Source organism: Falco cherrug, chromosome 1 (genome assembly GCF_023634085.1).
Source record: "Falco cherrug isolate bFalChe1 chromosome 1, bFalChe1.pri, whole genome shotgun sequence".
Classification (NCBI taxonomy): Eukaryota; Metazoa; Chordata; class Aves; order Falconiformes; family Falconidae; genus Falco; species Falco cherrug.
This window is the reverse complement of record NC_073697.1, coordinates 126,901,020-126,921,956: the sequence shown is the minus strand read 5'-3', so window position 1 is coordinate 126,921,956 and position 20,937 is coordinate 126,901,020. Positions and strand designations below refer to the sequence as shown.

The 20,937-nt window shown below is 45.1% G+C and overlaps 1 protein-coding gene across 5 annotated transcripts in view; it reads left to right on the top strand.

Moving 5' to 3' along the window:
* The window catches only part of RNF213 (ring finger protein 213), a 55,047-nt gene that overhangs the window by 20,996 nt on the left and 13,114 nt on the right, over positions 1-20,937 (top strand). For 4 of the 5 annotated variants that reach the window (XR_008729856.1, XM_055696481.1, XM_055696473.1 and 1 more), the window contains exons 23-46: positions 191-352; positions 810-1,950; positions 3,661-3,854; positions 4,248-4,400; positions 5,094-8,678; positions 9,128-9,264; positions 9,587-9,682; positions 10,140-10,258; positions 10,836-10,958; positions 11,676-11,761; positions 12,558-12,705; positions 13,093-13,228; positions 13,659-13,847; positions 14,311-14,450; positions 14,854-15,008; positions 15,351-15,563; positions 15,950-16,131; positions 16,916-17,036; positions 17,147-17,247; positions 17,516-17,695; positions 18,270-18,433; positions 18,529-18,631; positions 19,341-19,455; positions 20,340-20,550. Coding sequence is in view for 3 of the 5 variants with exons in the window: in XM_055696481.1 (XP_055552456.1) it covers positions 191-352; positions 810-1,950; positions 3,661-3,854; positions 4,248-4,400; positions 5,094-8,678; positions 9,128-9,264; positions 9,587-9,682; positions 10,140-10,258; positions 10,836-10,958; positions 11,676-11,761; positions 12,558-12,705; positions 13,093-13,228; positions 13,659-13,847; positions 14,311-14,450; positions 14,854-15,008; positions 15,351-15,563; positions 15,950-16,131; positions 16,916-17,036; positions 17,147-17,247; positions 17,516-17,695; positions 18,270-18,433; positions 18,529-18,631; positions 19,341-19,455; positions 20,340-20,550 (7,954 nt within the window). In the remaining 2 variants the exon portion in view is untranslated. The remainder of the gene's footprint in view (positions 1-190; positions 353-809; positions 1,951-3,660; positions 3,855-4,247; positions 4,401-5,093; positions 8,679-9,127; positions 9,265-9,586; positions 9,683-10,139; positions 10,259-10,835; positions 10,959-11,675; positions 11,762-12,557; positions 12,706-13,092; positions 13,229-13,658; positions 13,848-14,310; positions 14,451-14,853; positions 15,009-15,350; positions 15,564-15,949; positions 16,132-16,915; positions 17,037-17,146; positions 17,248-17,515; positions 17,696-18,269; positions 18,434-18,528; positions 18,632-19,340; positions 19,456-20,339; positions 20,551-20,937) is intronic. The other variant, XR_008729864.1, reaches the window with a different exon arrangement.

Below are 20,937 nucleotides of genomic sequence, written 5' to 3'. Positions count from 1 at the left end.
TTCCCTCCCTCCTGCAGACAATGCCCTGGCATGTCGGTGACTGTCAGAAATGTGCTGTAGCATTTCTCTCACTCTGCATGGTTCTTGTTTTGGGGGCTGCTACCTCCTAAGTGTTCCCCTTGCTGGGCAAACACTACCTCAGGAGTAGAACCTCAGTGCACATCAGTGCTAATAACTTACTCTCTGGCAGGTTTCTCTGGACAGTGTCCTGCGCTTCACCCTGCCAGGGAGCTCTGGGGATAACAAAGCATCATGGAAATACTCTCTGGCAGAGCTCCGTGAACTGCAGAACAAACTGATGCTCATGTCTGCAAAGGGAGAGCAAGGCTTGGAGGTGGAGAAGTTCTCTGAGGTCAGATTTCAGACCCAATGGGTTTCTGATGTTAAGGCCAGGGCTGGATTTTGCCTTGAATGTCAGCTTGTAAGACTGTGATTTACAGCTGAGCTGCTGGGGATGAATGGTAGCACGTAGAGATAGATGCTCTTACCTCTTTGGTTCCTTGTTGAGGTGGAATGATGCTGGAGACTGGAGAGTGGACTGGGACTGTCATTTTGTAGCTGCACTGGGGATGCTTCTGATTGAGATGGTTGCTCTGTGTGTTGTAGTAAGCTTGGGTATTCCTTACTGGCTTCCTGGGCATACTGCTAGTAAAAAGCCACAGAGAATTTTTTGTTACTGTACAAGGCCTGACACACCTGGCTTAGGACCAAAGCCTTTATTTTCACTGAGTCTGTCCTGTGGTATCATGACTGGGACTTATCTTGGTAAATCAGCTCTCTTTTTTTATCTCTCCCCTATCCTCACACAGGTCTTTTTCAATGTCCAAAGACTTGCACAGGCCTTTATAGACCTTTATTCAGCTGGGAACATGCTCTTCCGCTCCTGGCTTGCCCATGTGTATTGTTCACCCAAAAGAGAAGCATGTGTTCTCATAGACTTCTCTTTGGCACCGATCCCAGTGCTAGAAGGGCAAGGAGATATGGCAGCTGTGCTCCCAGACCTCTGCAAGATGGTGGAGAATTTCCTGGAGAGTTGGAAAAGCTTCATGTATGAAAAACGATCCCAGCATTTCTACCTGAACTACTACACTGCTGAGCAGCTGGTCTATTTGTGCATGGAACTGGGGCAGGGGACGCCCAGCCAGCATGCCCTGATGATGCTTTCGTTCCTAAAACACAACTGCACCGAGGAGGATGTCCTTAGAGCCTCCAGGAATGAGGTGCCTCCCAGCTCAAGGAAGGCTATTACTGACTTCCAAGTGATGCTGGATGGGGAGATTGGTCTGAATGCACAGCTGGAGTGCATCTGGAAGTGTTACATGAGCAACATGGGCTTCTTCCTTCCACACTGCCTGGATATTGATACACTTGGTGGGTGGCTGAAGAATCTGGCCAGCTGGGAGAGCGAGCGTGTCACACGACACTTTCCACAGGATTTTCTGCATGTTGGTCAGCCCAACCTCATCACATGCCCTCGCTCTGAGGTGCTCACGTCTGCTCTGGCTATTTACATGAACAGCCTCAACCAGCCCCTTCCCACTTTTGACGAAGTTCTCCTGTGCACTCCTCAGACCACTGCTGAGCAAGTGGGACTCTTTCTCAGGAGGTGCCTCATTCCCTGCAGCAGAGGAGAGAAAATTTACACCATGCTGTATGCAGATGAGCTGAGTTATGATGTCAGCTGCAGGGCAGAGCAGCTGTTCCAGCACCTGCAGCACTACAACAGCACCTATCGCCTTGTCATTCTGTGCAACTGTGAGAGGGAGCACAGTTACATCCCTTCTGTCTTCAGCCAGTACAAAGTGCACATGATACCCCAGAGGCCACTAGCTGAAATCCAGCAATACCTTCAGCACCACTACAGAGTCGCTCAGCCTTCAAGCTCAGCTGCTTCTCTGTTCAAGGACAATATGTGTGTTGGGATTGTGTCTTCCAAAAGAGCTGGTGTGGGTAAGATGTCACATGCAAAGTGGGATCTGCTGAGTGTTGAAAACCCGAGCGGGGTTTGCCTTGTCAAGTTGCGTTTCAAAGTCATAAGCATCTAGTAAAAAAGAGCGATTCAGACTACAGTCAGTGGAGTGAGGTGAAAGCTGTAAGGACATGTAAGGACAAGCTGTCTTGTCCTGAGACAGGCATCTCCAGAGATGGTTCATTTTGCTAATCTGACACCTGTCTTCTTCAACAGACTTACATAATTAACATAAACTAGATAGCAAATGCCAGGTATCATGAATCTGACCTCCTGAGGTTAAAAGATGTCTACAGGAAAATGTATGCGAGATGGGACAAGGGTTGTAAAGCCTGCTTGTCTGTTTTGCATAGGAAATGATTGTTGTCTGTCTCTTAATGCAGAAAGCTAGAGGGCATTAAGTAAAACTACTTGGCAGGCTGAAAAGCAAACAGAAGGTGGTTCTTCAAATAGTGCTTAGTTTTAATTGTGGAACCCAAAGCTTTACATAGGCTTAAAAAGTGATTAGATATAGTCATGAGAGAAGCATCCATCAAGGGCTATTTAAACACAAAGATGCAATGTCTGACATCAGAGCTCCTGAGCTGCAAATCACTGAAAAAATACTGGGAAAGAGTTGCTGTGTCAGGTGTGTTCTTACCCTGTTCCTTGGCTGTTGCCTGCTGTTAGAGGTTGGTGGTCCAGTAAGTGCTTTGGCTGTCCAGGGCTGTGTGAGTTTCTTCTGTAAACTTTTGAGTCTGAATTATTTCTAGTGCACGCATACAGGATTAATGTCAGATCTTGCTTTTTCCTTACCAGCCATTCCTGGGCTTTCATAGAGTACCGCCCCAATGAAAAAGGTCAGGTTCAAAAGGAAAAGTGCTATGATGTTTTCCAGGGATCAATGAGAAAATCTAAACCAGTTTTGGTAACAAATTGCATCCTTTGTCAAACTTCAGAAATCCAGAGCAGCTCTTGGGTGTTATCTGTGAATAGCTGCTGCCTTAGCTTCAGTCTGGAAGGCTATATAAACCTATCTTTTGTGTCGTGCTACAAATCTTTCGTACCACTGAGGATGGGGTTGAACAGTATAAAAGGTTGCGAGAGACAGCTTTACCCAGACATCCATAACTGGGAGGTATTTGTGGAATGGACCTACCACAGCCAGCTTCTGCACTACATACAGCTTAGCGTGATGGGATGTAGCCAGTGGATGTGGAACAGTCTTCCCATTCCCCACGTTAATCTGAGGAACAGCAGATGCAGACTACAGCCAAGTGTAAACAACAAACCAAAGTCATTGCCATTGCCCAAATGCTGGCAAAACTAGTTTCTACAGGATAAGATAGGAAACTTGAGGGTGCTTGTCTATTTGACAGCACCTGCCCCCATTTTTACTTTAGAAACAACCACATAATAAAATAGTTTCAAGTCCTAATAAAAAGTAAAGCCTGCCTTAGGTAGTCCAACCAAAACAAGCTATGTGGATAATGACAGCTTTCAGCAGCCAACAGCAGCAATGGCTTTGATTCCAAGCTGCAGCCGCTCTAACCAGATCTAGGCTTTCGTCTTCTGGAATGTTTTTAGGAAGGTTCAGAGATTTCAGAGGATAGGGTACTTAAACATTCGAGTCCTTTGTTTCTATTATGACCTTAATATAATGTATTCAATATTGATGGCTTTAATTCTTGTGGTGTTTTTTATGGTAACAGGGAAATCTCTGTATGTGAAGAGGCTACATGAGAGACTGCAAGAGGAGTACCCTAACTGTGAAAAACTTCTGAAAACCATCAGATTAATTGAACCAGAAGTGGATGAAGATGTAGTGCTAAAATCTCTTCTGCCTTTTCTGAAAATAAAACACCAGACAAAGCCTATGATATTCCATTTTGATATCACCTCTTCAGTAAGTACATCCCTCCCACAGCTGCCTTGTCCTGGCAGCTCTTTGTGGATCCTTGCAGAAGTTGTTTCTTTAAAACTCTTGTTTCTTAGTAAGCCGTGTCACTAGGACATGTTTTCTAATTGTTGTGTAAGTAACATAAAGAACTCTTCAGCATCAAGGTGGTTGAACTCTGGAACAGGTTGCCCAGAGAAGCTGTAGAGTCTCCAGCCTTGGAGATACTAAAAACCTGGCTAGACGTGGTCTAGGGCAACCTGCTCTAGCTGAGCCTGCTTTGAGCAGGGGGGTTGTGCAAGGTGATTGCCAGAGATCCATTCCACCCTCAACTGTTCTATGATTCTGCAAAGTTATGTTGAATAAATAAAGAAGAAATACCTTTGTGCCTTTTCTTGCTAGGTACAAAGTGGAATTCCAGAGTTTCTATTCAAGCTGCTGGTTTTGCAGTATCTGACAGATAATAATGGAAATATGTGGCTACGACAGAAGTGCCATTTGTATATCATTGAAATCCTTGAGGCGTCACCAGTGCCAAAGAAAGCAGCAAGACGTGTATGTACACAGCATTACTTGATTGCTCTGAATTTCTCAGTCATTTTGCACATGTTTGTGTATAGCTGCACATGAGTTGTAGAGACTAACCGTAAACATAGCACAAGAATTCCCTCTTTGTATCAGGGTGTATTGTGCATCTCCTTTATGAAGTGGTGCCCATGGCGTTGTACAAAGTGCTTTTAAAACCAGAGAGTAAATGACACCGGTTGTGGTTTTCTTGGGTTGGTAATTTCTGAAGGTCTGTTAGTCCAAGCCTTGCTGTCTCCGTTGTAATGTGTGTAGGAAACAAATGCAAAAATCTAATCTTCCTTATGTTACTTTGCATGTTTGAAAGTACTAGAGTATTTATATGCAGCTATAAGACTAGAGTGTAGAAGTGACAGGGATAAATAATAACAGCTTCTGGGTTTAATTTCTTTTTCTTTGAGGTAGCACTGAGAAAGGTCTGGAGGTAACAAGGGACTAATGTTACAGGAAGGAGACTGTAGGATGAAATATTAATTGTTGTGATGCACTTTAAGCAGAAGCGATGCACAGAGGAAAAGATGTCATGGTTGCGTAGGCTAGCCGCTGTTAATCAGTTAGGTCTGTGATTCTAGGCAAGAATACTATTAAGAACAGATTAAACAAACTGAAGAAGATTACGGCTACAGCTTTGCGATAACATTATTTTATTTTCCTCTTCTCCAGATGTCAGTGAGCCAGAAATATAATTTCTTTGATGTGTTCCCTAAAGTAACATGCAAATCTCCCAAGGAAGTGCTAGAAATGGAGACGCTTGGGTCTGGGGATGTTTCAGACCCAGGAATGGATGAGGAGGAATTTTGCAGTGAGGCTTTCCAGAGACCTTTCCAGTATCTGAAAAGATTTGATCAGGGTTACAATCTGGACACATTCTGTTACAAAGCACGCTCTGTGGAAGGGAGCCCAGCAGAATGCCTGCAGCAGTTCCTCCTGCACTGTGGGGTCACAGATCCCTCCTGGTCAGAACTCCGAAACTTTGCGTGGTTTCTCAATGTTCAGTTGAGAGACTGTGAAGCTTCTGTCTTTTGCAACCCTGACTTTGTCCAGGACACTTTGCGAGGCTTCAAAAACTTTGTCGTTACTTTCCTGATTTTAATGGCAAGGGATTTTGCAACACCTTCCCTAAGCATTTCCGATCAAAGTTCAGGAAGGCAGTTCTGCAGCCTGGAGAACGTTGCAGAAGAAGATCTTCTTCCTTTCCGCATTCGGAAAAAGTGGGAGACCGAGCCTCATCCATATTTGTTTTTCAATGAAGATCGTGTGTCCATGACATTCATTGGTTTCCACTTGAAGCCTAATGGGAGAGGTGGTGTCGATGCCATTAATCCTTTGAATGGCAACATTATCAAGAGAAATGTCATGACTTCACAGTTGTACAATGGCTTGTTACTCCAAAGAGTTCCCTTCAATATTGCATTTGATCATTTGCCTCGTCATGAGAAGCTAGAGAAGCTTTGCATGGTTTTGGGAATCCCCTGGGTGATAGACCCTGATGAGACATACGAACTCACAACAGACAATATGCTAAAAATCCTGGCTATTGAGATGCGATTCAGGTGCAACATCCCAGTTGTCATCATGGGAGAAACAGGCTGTGGGAAAACCAGACTTATAAAGTTTCTGTGCAAGCTGCGCAGAAGCTACCTAGAGGTAGAGAACATGAAGCTTGTAAAAGTTCATGGAGGTACTACTGCAGAGATGATTTATGCCAGCATCAAAAAAGCAGAAGCCCTTGCTAAAACTAATAAGCAGCAGCATGGGTTGGACACAGTCCTCTTTTTCGATGAAGCCAACACAACAGAGGCTGTAAGCAGCATCAAGGAAGTCCTGTGTGACCACACAGTAAAGGGGAAGCCTTTGGTCTCTTGCTCTGGCTTGCGGATCATAGCAGCCTGCAACCCTTACCGTAAGCACACACCAAAGGTGATTCAGCGCCTGGAATCAGCTGGATTGGGATACCGTGTCAAAGCAGATGAGACGAAGGATAAGCTTGGGTCTATTCCACTGCGACAGCTTGTGTACCGGGTCCATGCACTCCCACCCAGCATGATCCCATTAGTTTGGGATTTTGGGCAGCTGAACAATTTAACTGAAAAAATGTATATACAGCAGATTGTACAGAGAGTTACTGAACACATCCCAATTAAGCAGTCTGAAGCAGAGGTAATGACAGAAGTGCTCTTTGCTTCCCAGCAATACATGAGGCAGAGGGATGATGAATGCAGCTTTGTCAGCCTGCGGGATGTGGAACGCTGCATGGAAGTTTTCAAGTGGTTTCACAAGCGCAGTAAACTACTGCTGACAGAACTGGAGAAGTTCCTTGCTGAGAAGAGATCTCCAAAGAACACCGTTGAGAGGAACAATGTTATCTGGTCCTTAGTGCTGGCAGTTGGGGTCTGTTATCATGCATCCTTGGAAAACAAGGAGGTGTATAGGAGTACTATCAGCCAGGTCCTTCCAAAACCTTATGATACACAGAAAAAGATTTTGGAAGAAATCTCCCTGATGCAGGACTTATTCCTGAATGGTGTGCACCTCCGAGATACCATAGCAAGAAACTTGGCCTTGAAGGAAAATGTCTTTATGATGGTCATCTGCATTGAATTGAAAATCCCCCTTTTTCTTGTTGGGAAGCCTGGGAGCTCCAAATCCCTTGCAAAAACCATTGTGGCTGACGCTATGCAGGGCCAAGCAGCTCATTCAGATTTGTTCAAGGACCTGAAGCAGATCCATCTGGTGTCTTTTCAGTGCAGCCCCCTCTCCACTCCAGAGGGAATCATAGGCACTTTCAAGCACTGTGCTCGATTCCAGGAAGGGAAGAACTTGGAAGAGTATGTCTCGGTGGTGGTTTTGGATGAGATTGGGCTGGCAGAGGACTCTCCCAAAATGCCCTTAAAGGCTTTGCATCCACTTTTGGAAGATGGCTGCATAGATGATATCCCTCTTCCTCACAAAAAGGTTGGCTTCATCGGGATTTCCAACTGGGCTTTGGATCCTGCTAAGATGAATCGAGGAATCTTTGTCTCACGTGGTGACCCCAGCAAAGAAGAGCTCATAGAAAGTGCAAAGGGGATTTGTTGCTCAGCACGAGGGGCTTTGCAGGTCGAACAGTATTTTTGCCACTTCGCAGATGCATATGAAAATATTTGCAGGGCCCAAGACAGGGAGTTCTTTGGTCTGCGTGATTACTACAGCCTCATAAAGATGTTTTTTGCCTTAGCTAAGAACTCCAAAAGTGAGCCAACACCTCAAGAGATAGCTGAAGTTGTTCTTCGTAACTTTGGTGGCAAAGATGATGTCAATGCCTTGGAAATATTCACCTCACAGTTACCGGAAAAAGGAGAAATACGTGCTCATGATATCAGTAGAATAGAGCTGATACGACAGAATGTTTACAGCAGCGGCCAAGATGGTGATTGTAGGTACCTGCTTGTTTTGACTGAGAATTATGCAGCACTGCAGATCCTTCAACAAGCTTTTTTTACTGCTCGACAACAACCAGAAATTATCTTTGGCTCCAGTTTCCCCAAGGACCAAGAGTATACCCAGATATGCAGGAACATCAACCGTGTGAAGGTCTGCATGGAAACTGGCCAAATGGTTGTCCTCCTCAACTTGCAAAACCTTTATGAAAGCCTCTATGATGCCCTCAATCAATACTACGTGTACCTTGCTGGCCAGAAGTATGTTGATTTGGGGCTGGGCACCCATCGGGTGAAGTGCCGAGTACACCCAAAGTTCCGTTTGATAGTCATTGAGGAGAAAGATGTGGTGTATAAGCACTTTCCCATCCCACTGATCAACAGGCTGGAAAAGCACTACCTGGATATCAGTACCGTCCTGGACAAGGGGCAAAGAGAAGCTGTGAAAGAGCTGGAGAAGTGGGTGCACGAGTTCACTGCAGCCAATACAGAAGAGCACTTCATAAGCAAGCACAAATATAGCCCTTCTGATGTGTTTGTGGGCTACCACTCTAATACCTGTGCCTCAGTGGTCCTGCAGACAACGGAGAGGCTGAAGCCGGTATGTCCTCCTAGTAAACTCGTGTCCTGCGTAAAGAAGGAAGCCCAGCTGGCCCTGCTGAACTGTGCTACCCCAGACTCTGTGATCCGCTTCTGCAACTCAGTGGGTTTGTTTATGGCAGATTCTCTGGCCAATATCTACTTCAAGCAGCAGCAACACACATCTTTTGCAGACTTCCTCCGAGCTCATGTTCACGCTGGCTCTGGGTACCGAACAGTCTTTACAGAGGTGAGTGTCTTGCAGAGTCCTTTCAAAACCCTCCCAACCTGCACTGAGTTTTCCAGTTTACACTACTGGGGCTCTGTTATGGCTACACCTGAGTAAACCTGATAACTACCTTGCTGCTTAGTGCCCAGATACGCAGAGGTGAGTATTTCAGGAGGTGTGTTGTTGTATCCTGAGAAATCTAGTACCTCTGCTGTCTGTGGAACAGTATTTGATTCTTCCTGGCAACTGGGGGTTTTGCGTGAGTTTGAGCAGCTGATGCATCTCTACTTTGAAAGTGGCTCTGTCTTATTTGACCCTTTGCTTACTGGTGGGGCAATTAAATGTGTGTTTTGGGGTGCAGTCCAGCTCTGCAGCCAGTTAGCAGTGTCTGGGAGCATAGATGATAAGGTCTCTGCTGCCTTCCTACTGCATTCCTGAGCAAAGAACAAACCTGCATCTTGCGTTCCCAGGTTACCACCTTCTCAAGGCTTCTCACCAGTGCCGATGCTGCTTGCCTGGAGAGAGAAGTGCAGGGTAAAGCGCAGAGGCCTCAGATCCTGTTCCTGCAGCAGTTTGACACAGAGTACTCATTCCTGAAGGGCATCCGGTGAGTTTGGTCCTGCATTCTCCTGCTCTGCATAGGCTGTCATCTGGGTGGAAGATATGTGGGCAGAACATTGGGAGTAACACATATGGAAAAGAGAGGCAAGAGGCCATGCTGTACTGAGCAGTGGACTGGCTCAGTGCAAACTGTATTAGCCCCATCATACTGGGATGGGTTTTTGAAGTTATATCATCTGTATAGGATGGGTGTTTTAATCTCTCCTTCTGCCTGCAGCAGCCAAAGCTAGGAGTTGACTACTTCTACAGTCTTTAATTTTTTGTTTTTATACTTAATGACTTCTTTTAAACCCCCTTTCACTCTTCAGAGACTTTCTTGATGCCACATCAGGAAATAAAGTCCTTATTATTCAGACAGACTTTGAAGATGGCTCTCAAAATGCCCAGCTCGTCGCCTCAGCCAGGTAAGTCAAATGCGAAGTGGTTCCCAGCTAGCTGTTCTGTTTGGTGACTCCTCGCCACTGTTTGATTATTAGTGCTGTTTTGGGGGCTTTAGAGTCAGGAATGTGTAATCCTCTATTTATTCTGTAGTGGAATGAATCTAGAAGCACTATTCTATTTCCAATAGTTTATAACCCAAGTCAAAGTAAACTAAGATGGGTCAAATTACCAGACAATCCCCTTTGAAGTGTGAAATCTTGCTGTTGGCTGCAGAAGTCATGAAGAGCTGAGGATCAAGGATGTCATTCAAAGCATAGCTAGTGGTGGCAGGCTTGGCACAGCCAGCTGGGAGGAAGGGCTGAGCGAGTTGCTTGTGTCTGTACAGGCACAGAAAATGTGCCCTCTCTTACAGAGGAAAGACGTGTAGCCATGAACTTTTGTCTGTCTTTGATCTGTCAGCAGCATTTCTTTTTGTCATAGATATGCTGTTGTCAATGAAATCAACAAGGTGGACCTGGGAGAAGTCTCTGTCTTTGTTTACTTTATTATGAAGCTTTCCCGGGTGGAAGGAGGAACATCCTATGTGGGATTCCATGGAGGTGGGTCTGGCCATCTCCCTACTCTTGAACTGGCTTCAGGCAACATTTCTCTTGTTCAACTACCTTTTTAATGCTTAAAATCTGGAACCAGTGGGCTGTCAGAGCTGCTTCCCTTACCCACAGAGATGGCCCCTGGGCAGTCGGTACCTTGCAGCCCTAGTCTTTTCTGTGAGAGCACCTTGCCTTGCCCACTGACAGGTGAATCCTTTTTCTAGTCAGCTGGAGAGCAGCAAACACACACGATGCTACCTGCGTTGTCCTGTTGTTCTCCAGGAGACTCCTGAGTACATGCTTACATGTTCTGCTTTCAGCAGCAAGGTTCCTGCTGTGTGTGTTGGGTTCCAAGAGCCTCAGAGGCCCAGTAGCATGTACATCCTGCCAGTCAGGGTAGTGTGCGTTAGCATGTTCAAAGAAATTGCCACTTTCCCTTTCTGCATCAGGAAGTGAGAGTAAGCGAACTCTGAATGTGAACTGCTAGCCCACAGATCCTGGGAGATAATTCTTGGGAAGCTCTTCTAAAAGAGCATGGTGCAGGTGTGAAGCTTTGTTGGGTTTTTTTTCTGCCCTCTGTTTTTAGGACTGTGGCAGTCGGTGCATATAGACGATCTCCGTCGATCCAAGGACATGATCTCTGATATGACTGCCCTGCAGAACCTCACCATCAGCCAGATGTTCTGTGAAGATTCAGGTAAAACCAAAGGTGAGCTGCCTGCTGGCTGTGCCAGCCAGTGGTGTTGATATGCCAGTGGGGAAAAGGGAGGATATGGTCCCAGACTTGGTGCTAATGGAACTTATGCCTAGTACAACATAGGTAATGGTTTTCCCTGCTCAGCATCTGGTGTTTTTTGTGGGGATCACCACAAAGCTACCAACTTGTATTTGTAATTAGTTAGTTACTGCAACTTTAGGTTATTGAATAAGTTAAATTGCTAGTTTTCCCTTTTTCTTTTGGCAAAAATGTGGTATTAGCACTGCTCAGCACCCTGAGTGCTCTGTCTCAGCCCTGGAGGCAGCAGGTGCTGCATGGCAGGGACTACTGACAAGGAGTCGCTCCAGAGAATCTCTCACTTACGTGAATGTAGATCTGTTCACTTAAACCTGTAGGAAGGTTAGAAAAGGCTTTTTCTTTCCCCTTAGTTTTTTGTTATGCTTCTTGCTTTTGCCATGCTGCCTTAAGAAATTCTGGTAGAGTTTAGAATTAGCTCTAAGTGTTGTAGTTCTTCCATTTCTTGCTGCATGAAGCTTGACAGCCCTAGCAGCCGTAGCTGTGTTCAGAGAGGTGGATCTCAGCTATTCATGCAGGTGATGATGAATCTGACAGATGTTCTGCTGCTCTGGGATGCAGTTGCTAAATAAAATCTTGTCTGACAGAAGCAGTACCCTTCTGCACCGTTCTGATAAAAATTCTACACCTCAGTTGCAGCTCTGCCTGTGAATGGTGAAGAACAGGAGCCAAACGAGATGGAGGCTGAAACACCAGTGCCAGAAGCAGATCACTATGAGGTCAGTGGAGAATACATGTGTTTGCTTCTCAGCTGTCCATATGGCACTCTGCTCTGTCATCCATAGGTGCAACGTGCCTTTTTGCATCCCAGTTCCCTTGAAATCCATCAAGAATATTATTTGTATCATGAATGTCAATGATCAGTCACAAAGTCCTCCCCCTGCTGCCTAATCAATATCAGCATTACTAAAGAAACCATTCTAAGAAACCTCTAATTCCTTAGTTGTTTTGTACTTGTAACTTTCAAAAATCAGTTTTAAGAGCTTCTGTTGTCTTTCTACACCCTGAAGCTGAGAACTGTGATTCTGAGCTTGCCACTCCAGCTGTTTGTGCTTTCTGGCTGAGGTGTGCATTCGAAGCTGTGCTGGAGTTGGATGTGGGCTTTGCTGTGCTGCAGCCATATTAAGACTGGCTCACATTCCACTGACAGCATCAGCTGGAGGATGCACAGTACGAGGGTGACTGCATGTGGCTTTTGACCCCCTAGTGCCTAAGTGTCTCCCAGGGAGGGCATGTTTATCATTTCCACGTTTTTTCCCTGAACTGCTAAATTTTTCCCTGTAAGAGTCTTAATACAAATGCTGTGTCGCATGCCAGTTTGAAAGTTGCATTGTATACTCGATAGCAAAAGAACAGCTTAGATTTGCAGCCTGAGATGAGAGGAAAACTTGGAGATGGGATGTCAGGAGGGACAGACCCTTTCTAGAGAACACTATAATCATTTTAAGAGGAAAGTGTTGGGCAAGGGGGTAAAACTGAAAAGTAATGAAATTATTTTCACACTTTTCTGGGAAGGGTGAAATCCTGGACACTACTGTACTTCTGAGGACCTGTGTACAAAGCGCTGTGGGGATGCTACAGGACCAAAATGAAGATCTTAGTCGAAGCAGAAAGCGAATTAATATTCTCCTTGGCCTTCTGTCCAAAGAGGATGACTTGAAAGGTATGTGCTCCCTGGCTGCAGCAGGTAGTGTCCCTGAGCATCTAGGGGACCACCAAAACATGTAAGTTTATTCACTGGGAACCCAAAGGTCAGTGGTGCTTGCTGTAATACAGACAAGGTGGATCTCCCAGGCAATCTCCTGAGAGCATGTGTCTGTGCTCCAGTCTATCACTCGTTTTGATGGCTGTAGGGTTTTTCCTGGAGTTCAGATTGGCTTTTTCTCTGGCTGTGCAAGCTCTGGTGGCTGTATCTTCCACGTTCCCGCCCCCCAGCCCACCTAGTTGGCTAATTATTGAAACAATTGTAAAATGCTGCGCTTGGTGTGATATTTGGGTTTGGATCCAAAAGCCGTGGAAAAGAAAATGCAAGTTCCCTGTTGTTTTCTAGCCTCTTTCCTGAAGATAATAAAGGCTCGTCTCTCCAACCTTTTGAAGAAGCAAGAAGAAAATTCCCTTCACCCAAAAAACTGGGTGCTTCGGGAGGCTTCCAACCTCAGTGCTCTCCAGGAGGCAGGCACCTTCAGGTGAGGATAGCTGCACTACCTTGTAACCTGCAGGCTTCCAGGAAAAATCTGCAAATGACAGCTGTGTGGCAGAGACAGCAGTTTTGTGTAATCTGAACGTTTGCAGTGTCAGTCTCTGCTCTGTGCTGGAAGCTCTCTGAAGGCAGTTTTATCCTCTCTTGGTCCTAAAGGAGAGTGACTTACAGCTGAATGGGCTGTACTGGGACAGGAATGCACAAGCGCTTTGAGTGGAACAGTGGGACTACAGGCAAGCCACAAGTGAGAGAAACGTAGGGGGTTTTGTTGGCAATATTTTTCCCCCCCTTAAAGGCAGGATTAGGACATTCTCGCATACGAATGTCAGCAGTTTTTCAGGATGGCCACCTCCTGATTTGCTGATATCGTTGCTCACCTTCCCTCTGGGTTTCTTGGTTTCTTTCTGCCCCCAAAGGCACACCTTGTGGAAGCGAATCCAGAACGTGATCACTCCATTCCTGGCTCTCCTGATTGCTGTCATAGACAGAAATGGCAATCTGGAGCTGCTGGTCAGGCCGGCAGCTGCGTGGGTGACAAACCTGTGGATGTTCATCTTCAGTGATACAAAACTTCTGACTGTCCCTTACAGTGTGGGTAAGAACAGGTGAGCCACCGGAGAGAGCAGCAGGAGGGCTTGGCTGGCAGCACTGGGACCAGTCCAGCACTGGCTTCAGATCCTTGTGGAAGTTTGCTGGTTGCTCCCTGGTGCTGTGCCAAAGGCAGCAGGACAGTTCTTGGTGACTTCAAAAGTCTGTTCTTTCTATCTTATCTGCAGTATTCCTGGGCTTTGCTCTCTATCTCTTGGCATGCTCACACTTCTTACCCAGCCCCTGGAGCCCACGTGTCCTGCCATTACAGCCCTTTTGCCAGGGAATGCTTACTGAGTAAGTAAGTCCTAATGCTGCACAGTTGACAGGATGGGCTGTATTAAGGAGCCCTTCAGTTCCTTCCTTTTTCCCTCATCTCCTTCTAGGGCTAATTTCTTGCTTTCTGCAGCTTCTTGCCTCCTGCCTGAAAGTGTTTCTCGGGCAAAAGCCCAGTGCATTAATGACCTTTTAATTTCCTAGCTCTCAGCCAGAGATAATTCTGGTGCAGAACAACATGATGGTGTCTGCTGATGCTGGGAATGAGATGCCCTTCAGCTGGAGGATAAAGGAGTACTTGGATGAAATGTGGCTGGAAGCTCAATACATCCAAAACACTGAAGGTGAGAGCCTGGCTTGAGCTCATGACACTGACCGTCTCCATCTGCCTGCCCTATAAACTCTGGTTTGTCACTACCATGCCTTTACCCTCTTGTGACCCTGGCATCGCCTTCCATCCCACTGTGCTCATATGAGCCAGCAGAGCTTTGTGCAACTAGCTTTCCCTTGTGCTTCTCACTATTAGTCTCTCTGGCATATTCTGTGCCAAGAGTTAATGACAAGGTGAGATTCCATAAATACGATACTGGTGCCTGGGCTGAGAAGGCCTGGCTTCAGCTCCCTCTGCATGAGAAGGCTGCTGAATGCATCAGTGATTAATTACGTGTCAGTCTGTTTAGGATAGAAGCTGTGTCAAACCCAGCCTCCTCCTAATATTCAGCTTTTTTCTGCATTCTCATTTTCCAGACCAAGCTGAGAAGTTTGTGGATATCTTCCAGAAGACTGCACTAGGAAAATTTATCTCTGCTCTGACTGAGGAAGAAAGGCAGATGCTCTTCCAGTGCTATATCACAGACTTCATTGTCTTGACCATTGGCGTGTCCTCCGTAGAGGAGCTGCAGGTCAGTGTCTGGAGCAAGAGCTGGAAACCCTTTGGGCGAAGTGGAGTATGATGCCAGTGAACATGCCTTTCTGTATCAATGTTGCTTTCTCAAACAAAATCCCCCTCTGAGACAGACTCATAGTAAGGTAGCTACAAAGCAAATGCATTTTACAGTGGCTGCAGAGATTGCTGAGACCTTACTCAGAAAAGCAGTTCCATAGGAGCACCTATGAGGATTGACACATTTAAGGCTGTATTTGTAAAGTACTAACTCTCTTCTTTCAGAGTTTTCCAGGATTACCAGTACAAAATGAGTTATAAAAGTTCTTTTTTGATTTTGATTTTTTCCCTAAACTTTCAGTGTCTGCGAATTGCATTCTTATCCTGCATAGAGGAATGGAAGGCAACATCGCTCAGAAGAGAAGAGACAGTGCCTTCCGTGCCTTGGGTGCACGTTGGATACAATCGGTTCAGGAGCCGCCTGCAGAACTTTGCTAGGATCCTGGCTGTACATCCCAATGTGGTTGCCTACCTCAATAACCAGGAAGAATACGGAATACCACATTCAGAGATGGTAAAGTCACTACCCCAGGCATTTTGTGGTCCTCAGCCCTAGCAGAGAGCTGTCTTCACTGAATTAGCTAGCGTTCAGTCTCCTTTTGATTTCAGCAACAGTAAAGTGGGAAGCACAAGCTCTGTCAGGGTCCTCAGTATTAGGAATACTCTGCTATGTTATCATTGTTACTAGCAGGTTTTGAAACAGTTTGCCCTGCTTTCGCAGAATCAGTTAATAGGATGTGCTCCAAATCATGACCATGAGAATTCCAGAGCCTAGGATAATCAAGTAGAACATTATTCAGTAGAACATATGCTGTAGCAAACCAGATCAAGAATTCAAGGTTTGTAAATAATTCTGAATGCAACTGTTGTGTTATACTTACACCCTGTGTGTGTATCTAGGTTTTGGATGTGTTGGCTGCAATGGCATGTGCTGAAGAGCTGGAGAGTCAAGTGCAGACAGCCCATCCAGAGAACTGGCTGCAGAAAGTGAAGAATCTTCGTATGCCCATTGAATATATTTGTAAAGACAAGGATTTACAGAGCAGTGGGAGTCGGTGCTGTCAGCTGCTAAAAGAACTCAAGTATGTACCACAGATCTGCTAGCAATCTTGATCTTTTGTCTTGCCTTGTTCTTATTAACAAAGAACATCAGTACACGCTGAAAGCTGGTGCTGCTCTTCTCAGATGGAGATTCTGAAAACCATTCCAGGTTCCTGCTAGACTCAATTACATACCAAGCATCAAGAATCAAATTATTTTTTTCCCCCATCTCTTGTAGATTCTCCCTCTAAATCTGACAGTATCATCCAGTGCATTCCAGCTGGGTTCAGGTGTTATTTAAAACTCTCCTTAGGTTTCTGTTAACCAGCAATGTCTCCTCCCCACTTCGTTCCCTGTATGTAATGACTGAGAGATGGGGAACTTGACTGCATCTAAGGTGGAGTCTTGTCTCTTGGAAGACAAGCCCAGAGAGTTACCCCAGTTTCTCACAGACTTGTTTGGTTTAACCAAAGTGAAGTAAGTGTAGTTAATTGTGATGATTATTTTTTTCATTACTTCCTTGATATAGAAGTCAGAGGTATGAGCAGGTTTTCGCAGCAGTCCTAGTTCTGCTGCAGCTGTCTACAGGACAGGCTCCTATGCTGTAAGCTCACTGTGTTAGGTGCTGTTATGTGTTTTGTCCTTGACCAAAAAGCCAGGGCTGATACTCAAAGGGTAACGCAAGAAGTTGTGTGAGACATGCGCAAATGCTGTAGTGGTGAGCATGGAAATCAGTGAGATGATTAGACTGACCTGGTACTGCACTTCCATTCATGCTGTCAGCTCACAATTGTACTTTTTGAAATCATGCTTTCTTTCACACAGTGTCTGCTGGAACCGGGTTTTCTGCATGTCTATGTTTGTAGAGCACGTGTTGGTTGGCATCAACACTCTGATGCCAGAATTTGAGAATTTAGTGAAAAAACATACTTTGCTTCTTGCCGAGGTAAGCAAAGATATGATTTTACCTCTTCCCTGTTTGCTTCTGCTGATCATGTGAATTTTTGTCTTGGGTATTAGAGCAGAGTCATTTAGCTTTGTCCTTTTCCTCTGCAGTGTTTTCAGCATGATTCAGACATGAAAACTCATCCAACTTTTGTTGCAGTGATGAAAGTCCTGTGCCAATGTAAGGATGAAGTCAGTAACGGGCTATACAGGTACTGACGCTGAGACAAGTCACAAGGTCTGGTAGGAGTATTGCGTATGTTGCCAGCGTATTTCTGGGTGTAAGGCAGTGCTGTATGCAATGCAGTGAAAGCCTAATGAAGAACAATAACTTCAATTTTATTCTACACCCTGAGACTAAGCAGTTAGCCAACTAGTCTTACATTATCTCCTCTTGGTCTAGTTGCAGATGAATGTCTTAAATGCTTTTGGTAAGACAACATGGAAGCCGTTGTTTTCATTGCTATTTCTGAATTACAGATATGGTCTGAAGGCATGTCCGATCTGCCTGGGAGAGCCGAAGGGTCCAGTCTGCCTGCCTTGCTACCATGTGTTCTGCCAGAAGTGCATCAGGACATGGCTAGTACCAGCACAGATGCATTGTCCATACTGCAGAGTTGCCATGGGGGATGTTAATTTAGATATCTCTGTGGAGCTCAGGTACTCAATCCCCTCCAAGGTGGAAGCATTGCAGTGAGGCTAGTTGTGTGAGGAAATGCTGATTTGCAACTCTGAAGTTGTCAACACGTCAGAATGGGTGGAAGGAACTCTGCTACATTCTTTCTGGAGCTGGAACAGGTCCTGTCCGCTTTCTCCTTATTGCTTCAGAGGAAGGGAGGAAGTTGCTTTGGCCCCTGTAAGAAAACTAGTTACAAACCCATGAAAAATCATAGAATGATAGAACCGTTTGGGTTGGAAGGGACCTTTAAAGATCACCTAGTCCCAAGCCCCCCGCCATGGGCAGAGCTTCCTGTCAGTGGGAACTTCACCAGACTGCTACAATTTCTCAGATGTGATGGGTAATGGCATCACATTGCCATTTGTGATCTTAATTGTCAATGTGATACAGCTTTGCACACAATACTACTGAAGTGTTGCACAAATCCAGCTTGCTTCCTGGAAAGCTGGAAAAGGATGTCACCTTGGTGACTTTTTCTTGTGTCTGCTTTGCTTCATCCGTTACTTGTGGTTCTGTATTTGAACATTGTCCTAATGCTTTTTACCCTTCCCCTAGAGAGGCCATAGCAAGAAACGCCCTGTTCCGGCAGAGATGCAATAATTTCTTCATAGATGTGGTCACGACTATGTGCTTCAAGGACAATGAGCCCCCTGAGGCAGAGGTGATCCAAGAGCTCCTTAATCTGCTGTTTGTTCATAGAAGCCTCCCAAAAGGTTCAGGTGAGCTCCCTTTGTCCTGATGCTCAGCCTCATGGAGCTGATTCTCTTGCTACTTTCTCTCACCTGCCAAAGTTATCTCTTTCTTATCTCAACAGATCACCCTGTTATCTACACAAAACTTCTGTCACCATTTAATGATGAAGTGGATGAAACTCCCATCATCCGCTCAGTAATGCTGAAGCTTCTCTTGAAGTACAGGTGAGCACAGTCAGTCAACTGATGGATGTTACTCTGGGGGGTGGTTCAGCTTTGGTTTTCATGACTTCATCAAACCCATCTGATGGTTCTCCTCACTTCCATGTTATTCATTGAATTTAAATAATTACAGGTGAAATTCATCCTGTGCCTGTATTAGTTATGCAGCTTAGCTGGCTTGTATGTAGCTTATTTTAAAGTATCTGACCAGTCTGTGCCAAGGTTTACCTAGCTATTCTTAACGTAAACCTGTGCTGAATGTGGATGGCTTGGGTAGCCTAAAGGCAGCTGACTAGTTGATATGCTCTAGATCAGCAAAGCAGCAGTGCTCATCCACAGATACTTAATCAAGAACGATCTTTTTGTATGCTTACACAGACCTCTCAATTCACACTGGCTCTTCCAGCCTCCCTTTGCAGTCAGCGCACAGAAAGCCATTTCTCAAGTGTGCTTATCTCCTAAATCAGATGCTTAAAATAGGTCAGATGACTTGTGCCCTAGAAATGCTAATTTAGCTTTGTTGATGATAAAAGCCTAGCACAGACTGTGAAGCTAGATGACATCTGGCAAAACATGGCACAATTGTTTTTCCATCTTCCAGATAGATCCAGAGTGACCCTCATGGATGTAACTAGCAGTTTGATCATGATTTAGAATATTAGTAGCTGTCAGTATTGCAGGTGTGACAAGGAGGTGTTTCTCTCTCCCGTAGCTTCAATGAAGTGAAAAATGATGTGCAACACTACCTGTCCCGGGTAGAGCACAATGAGATCCTAGAGAAAAACGATAAAAAAGAACTCTACTTGCTTTTTGTCAACTGCTTAGAGGTAAGGGTGCTGGACAGGTAAGAGCTGGGCAATAAAACTGTTGCAGGAATAAAAGTGTCAATACTAGAAACTCCTCGGCCATTTTAGGCAAGTTTCTTGTGCATGTAACTAGCTGCCCAATTAGAAAGCCCAAAAGAAAGTTAATATCAAATCAGTTGGTCAGAACCTGCTCTCCAGTAATGAGCCTTGCTTTTCGAGCTCAGGCTTGTGTGCATTCGCAGTGTTACATAAATTTTTTTTCTTGGACGCCTTGGGCAAGTGTCTTAAGTGAGGCCCAAGAAGACTCGCTTCAACATAGTGCAGCAGGATGGGATTTCTAGTTTCAGTAGTCCACTGCTGGACTACTGTCTTGTTTTTTGCAGACACTTTTTGTTTGCAGAGCTTGAGATTATTATGCCGTTTGGATTGTTCCCTTTCCTCCCCTTGCATAACTTTTAATGCATTGGACAACTTTAAGCAAACTTGATAGCAGAGTTTCATTTCTTATGGTCTTCATTAAAATGGTGACTTTGTAGATAGCAAGAATACAGATTTTGATCCTCAGGCAAAGATGGGTAGAGGTTGGCATCTTGGAACATGTGATGTGTGTCTCAGCATGTGTGTGGCCAGTCAGCATGCTCATAATACTTGTGCTCAGCTACATGCTTAGGAAATGTGGGAGAGAGCTTGGGTGCATTACTGAAATGGATGTTTGGTGATGTGGCAGATCTCTCTGGTGCTTATCCTAAAGCTCTTGGGGAGGAGCCAATGGCATTGGGGTGGAGGGTGCTGAGAAAGACATGAAAGTTTAATGTGCTTGATGCAGTGGAGATAATGTCCCTTGCAGTGGTACTTTATGATTTAAGCAGTTCTGCTACTCATGCAACATTCTGGCCTATCTTTAGGATTCCATGTGTGAAAAGTCTGAGGGCAGCCTTGGATATGAGCACAGAAACTATCTGCCTAGAGACAGAGGCTTTCCAGAGAACTATTTCCCAATGAACAATCAAGAAACTCTTCAAGAATCATCCGTTGAATATCTGCAGGCAGTAGCCAAAGTTCGCTTGTACCTGAGTAAGGCTGTAGAGCTGCTCTTTGACTTGCATGAGCGCACAGGTAAGTCTTAACTATTCTGCTGTCAAATGGAAATGCTGTATACAGAGCAGAGTCGCTGTGGGAGATGGGCTGGACATGGTATAGACACCTGTGCTGTGCTAGAACTTGTTTTGGTGCATGGCCAAGAATGAGTGCATCAGCTTTCTTCTCTCTTCCATTGGGAATGCCAGTCACTATTTGACCTCTTTACCATGTATTGAAGTGCTCTATAACTAGCAGCAAGGCTGTGGCAGTGACCCCTAGGGTGCAGTTACGTAGCAGTTGTGCCTTTGGAAGGAGATTTATCTTACCCTCCAAGTGCTAACAATGAAATTTTATTTAGAGCCAACTAAAGTGAACTTTAATGAATAAATGAATAAAGCATAAATGATGCTTCAGATATGTGAC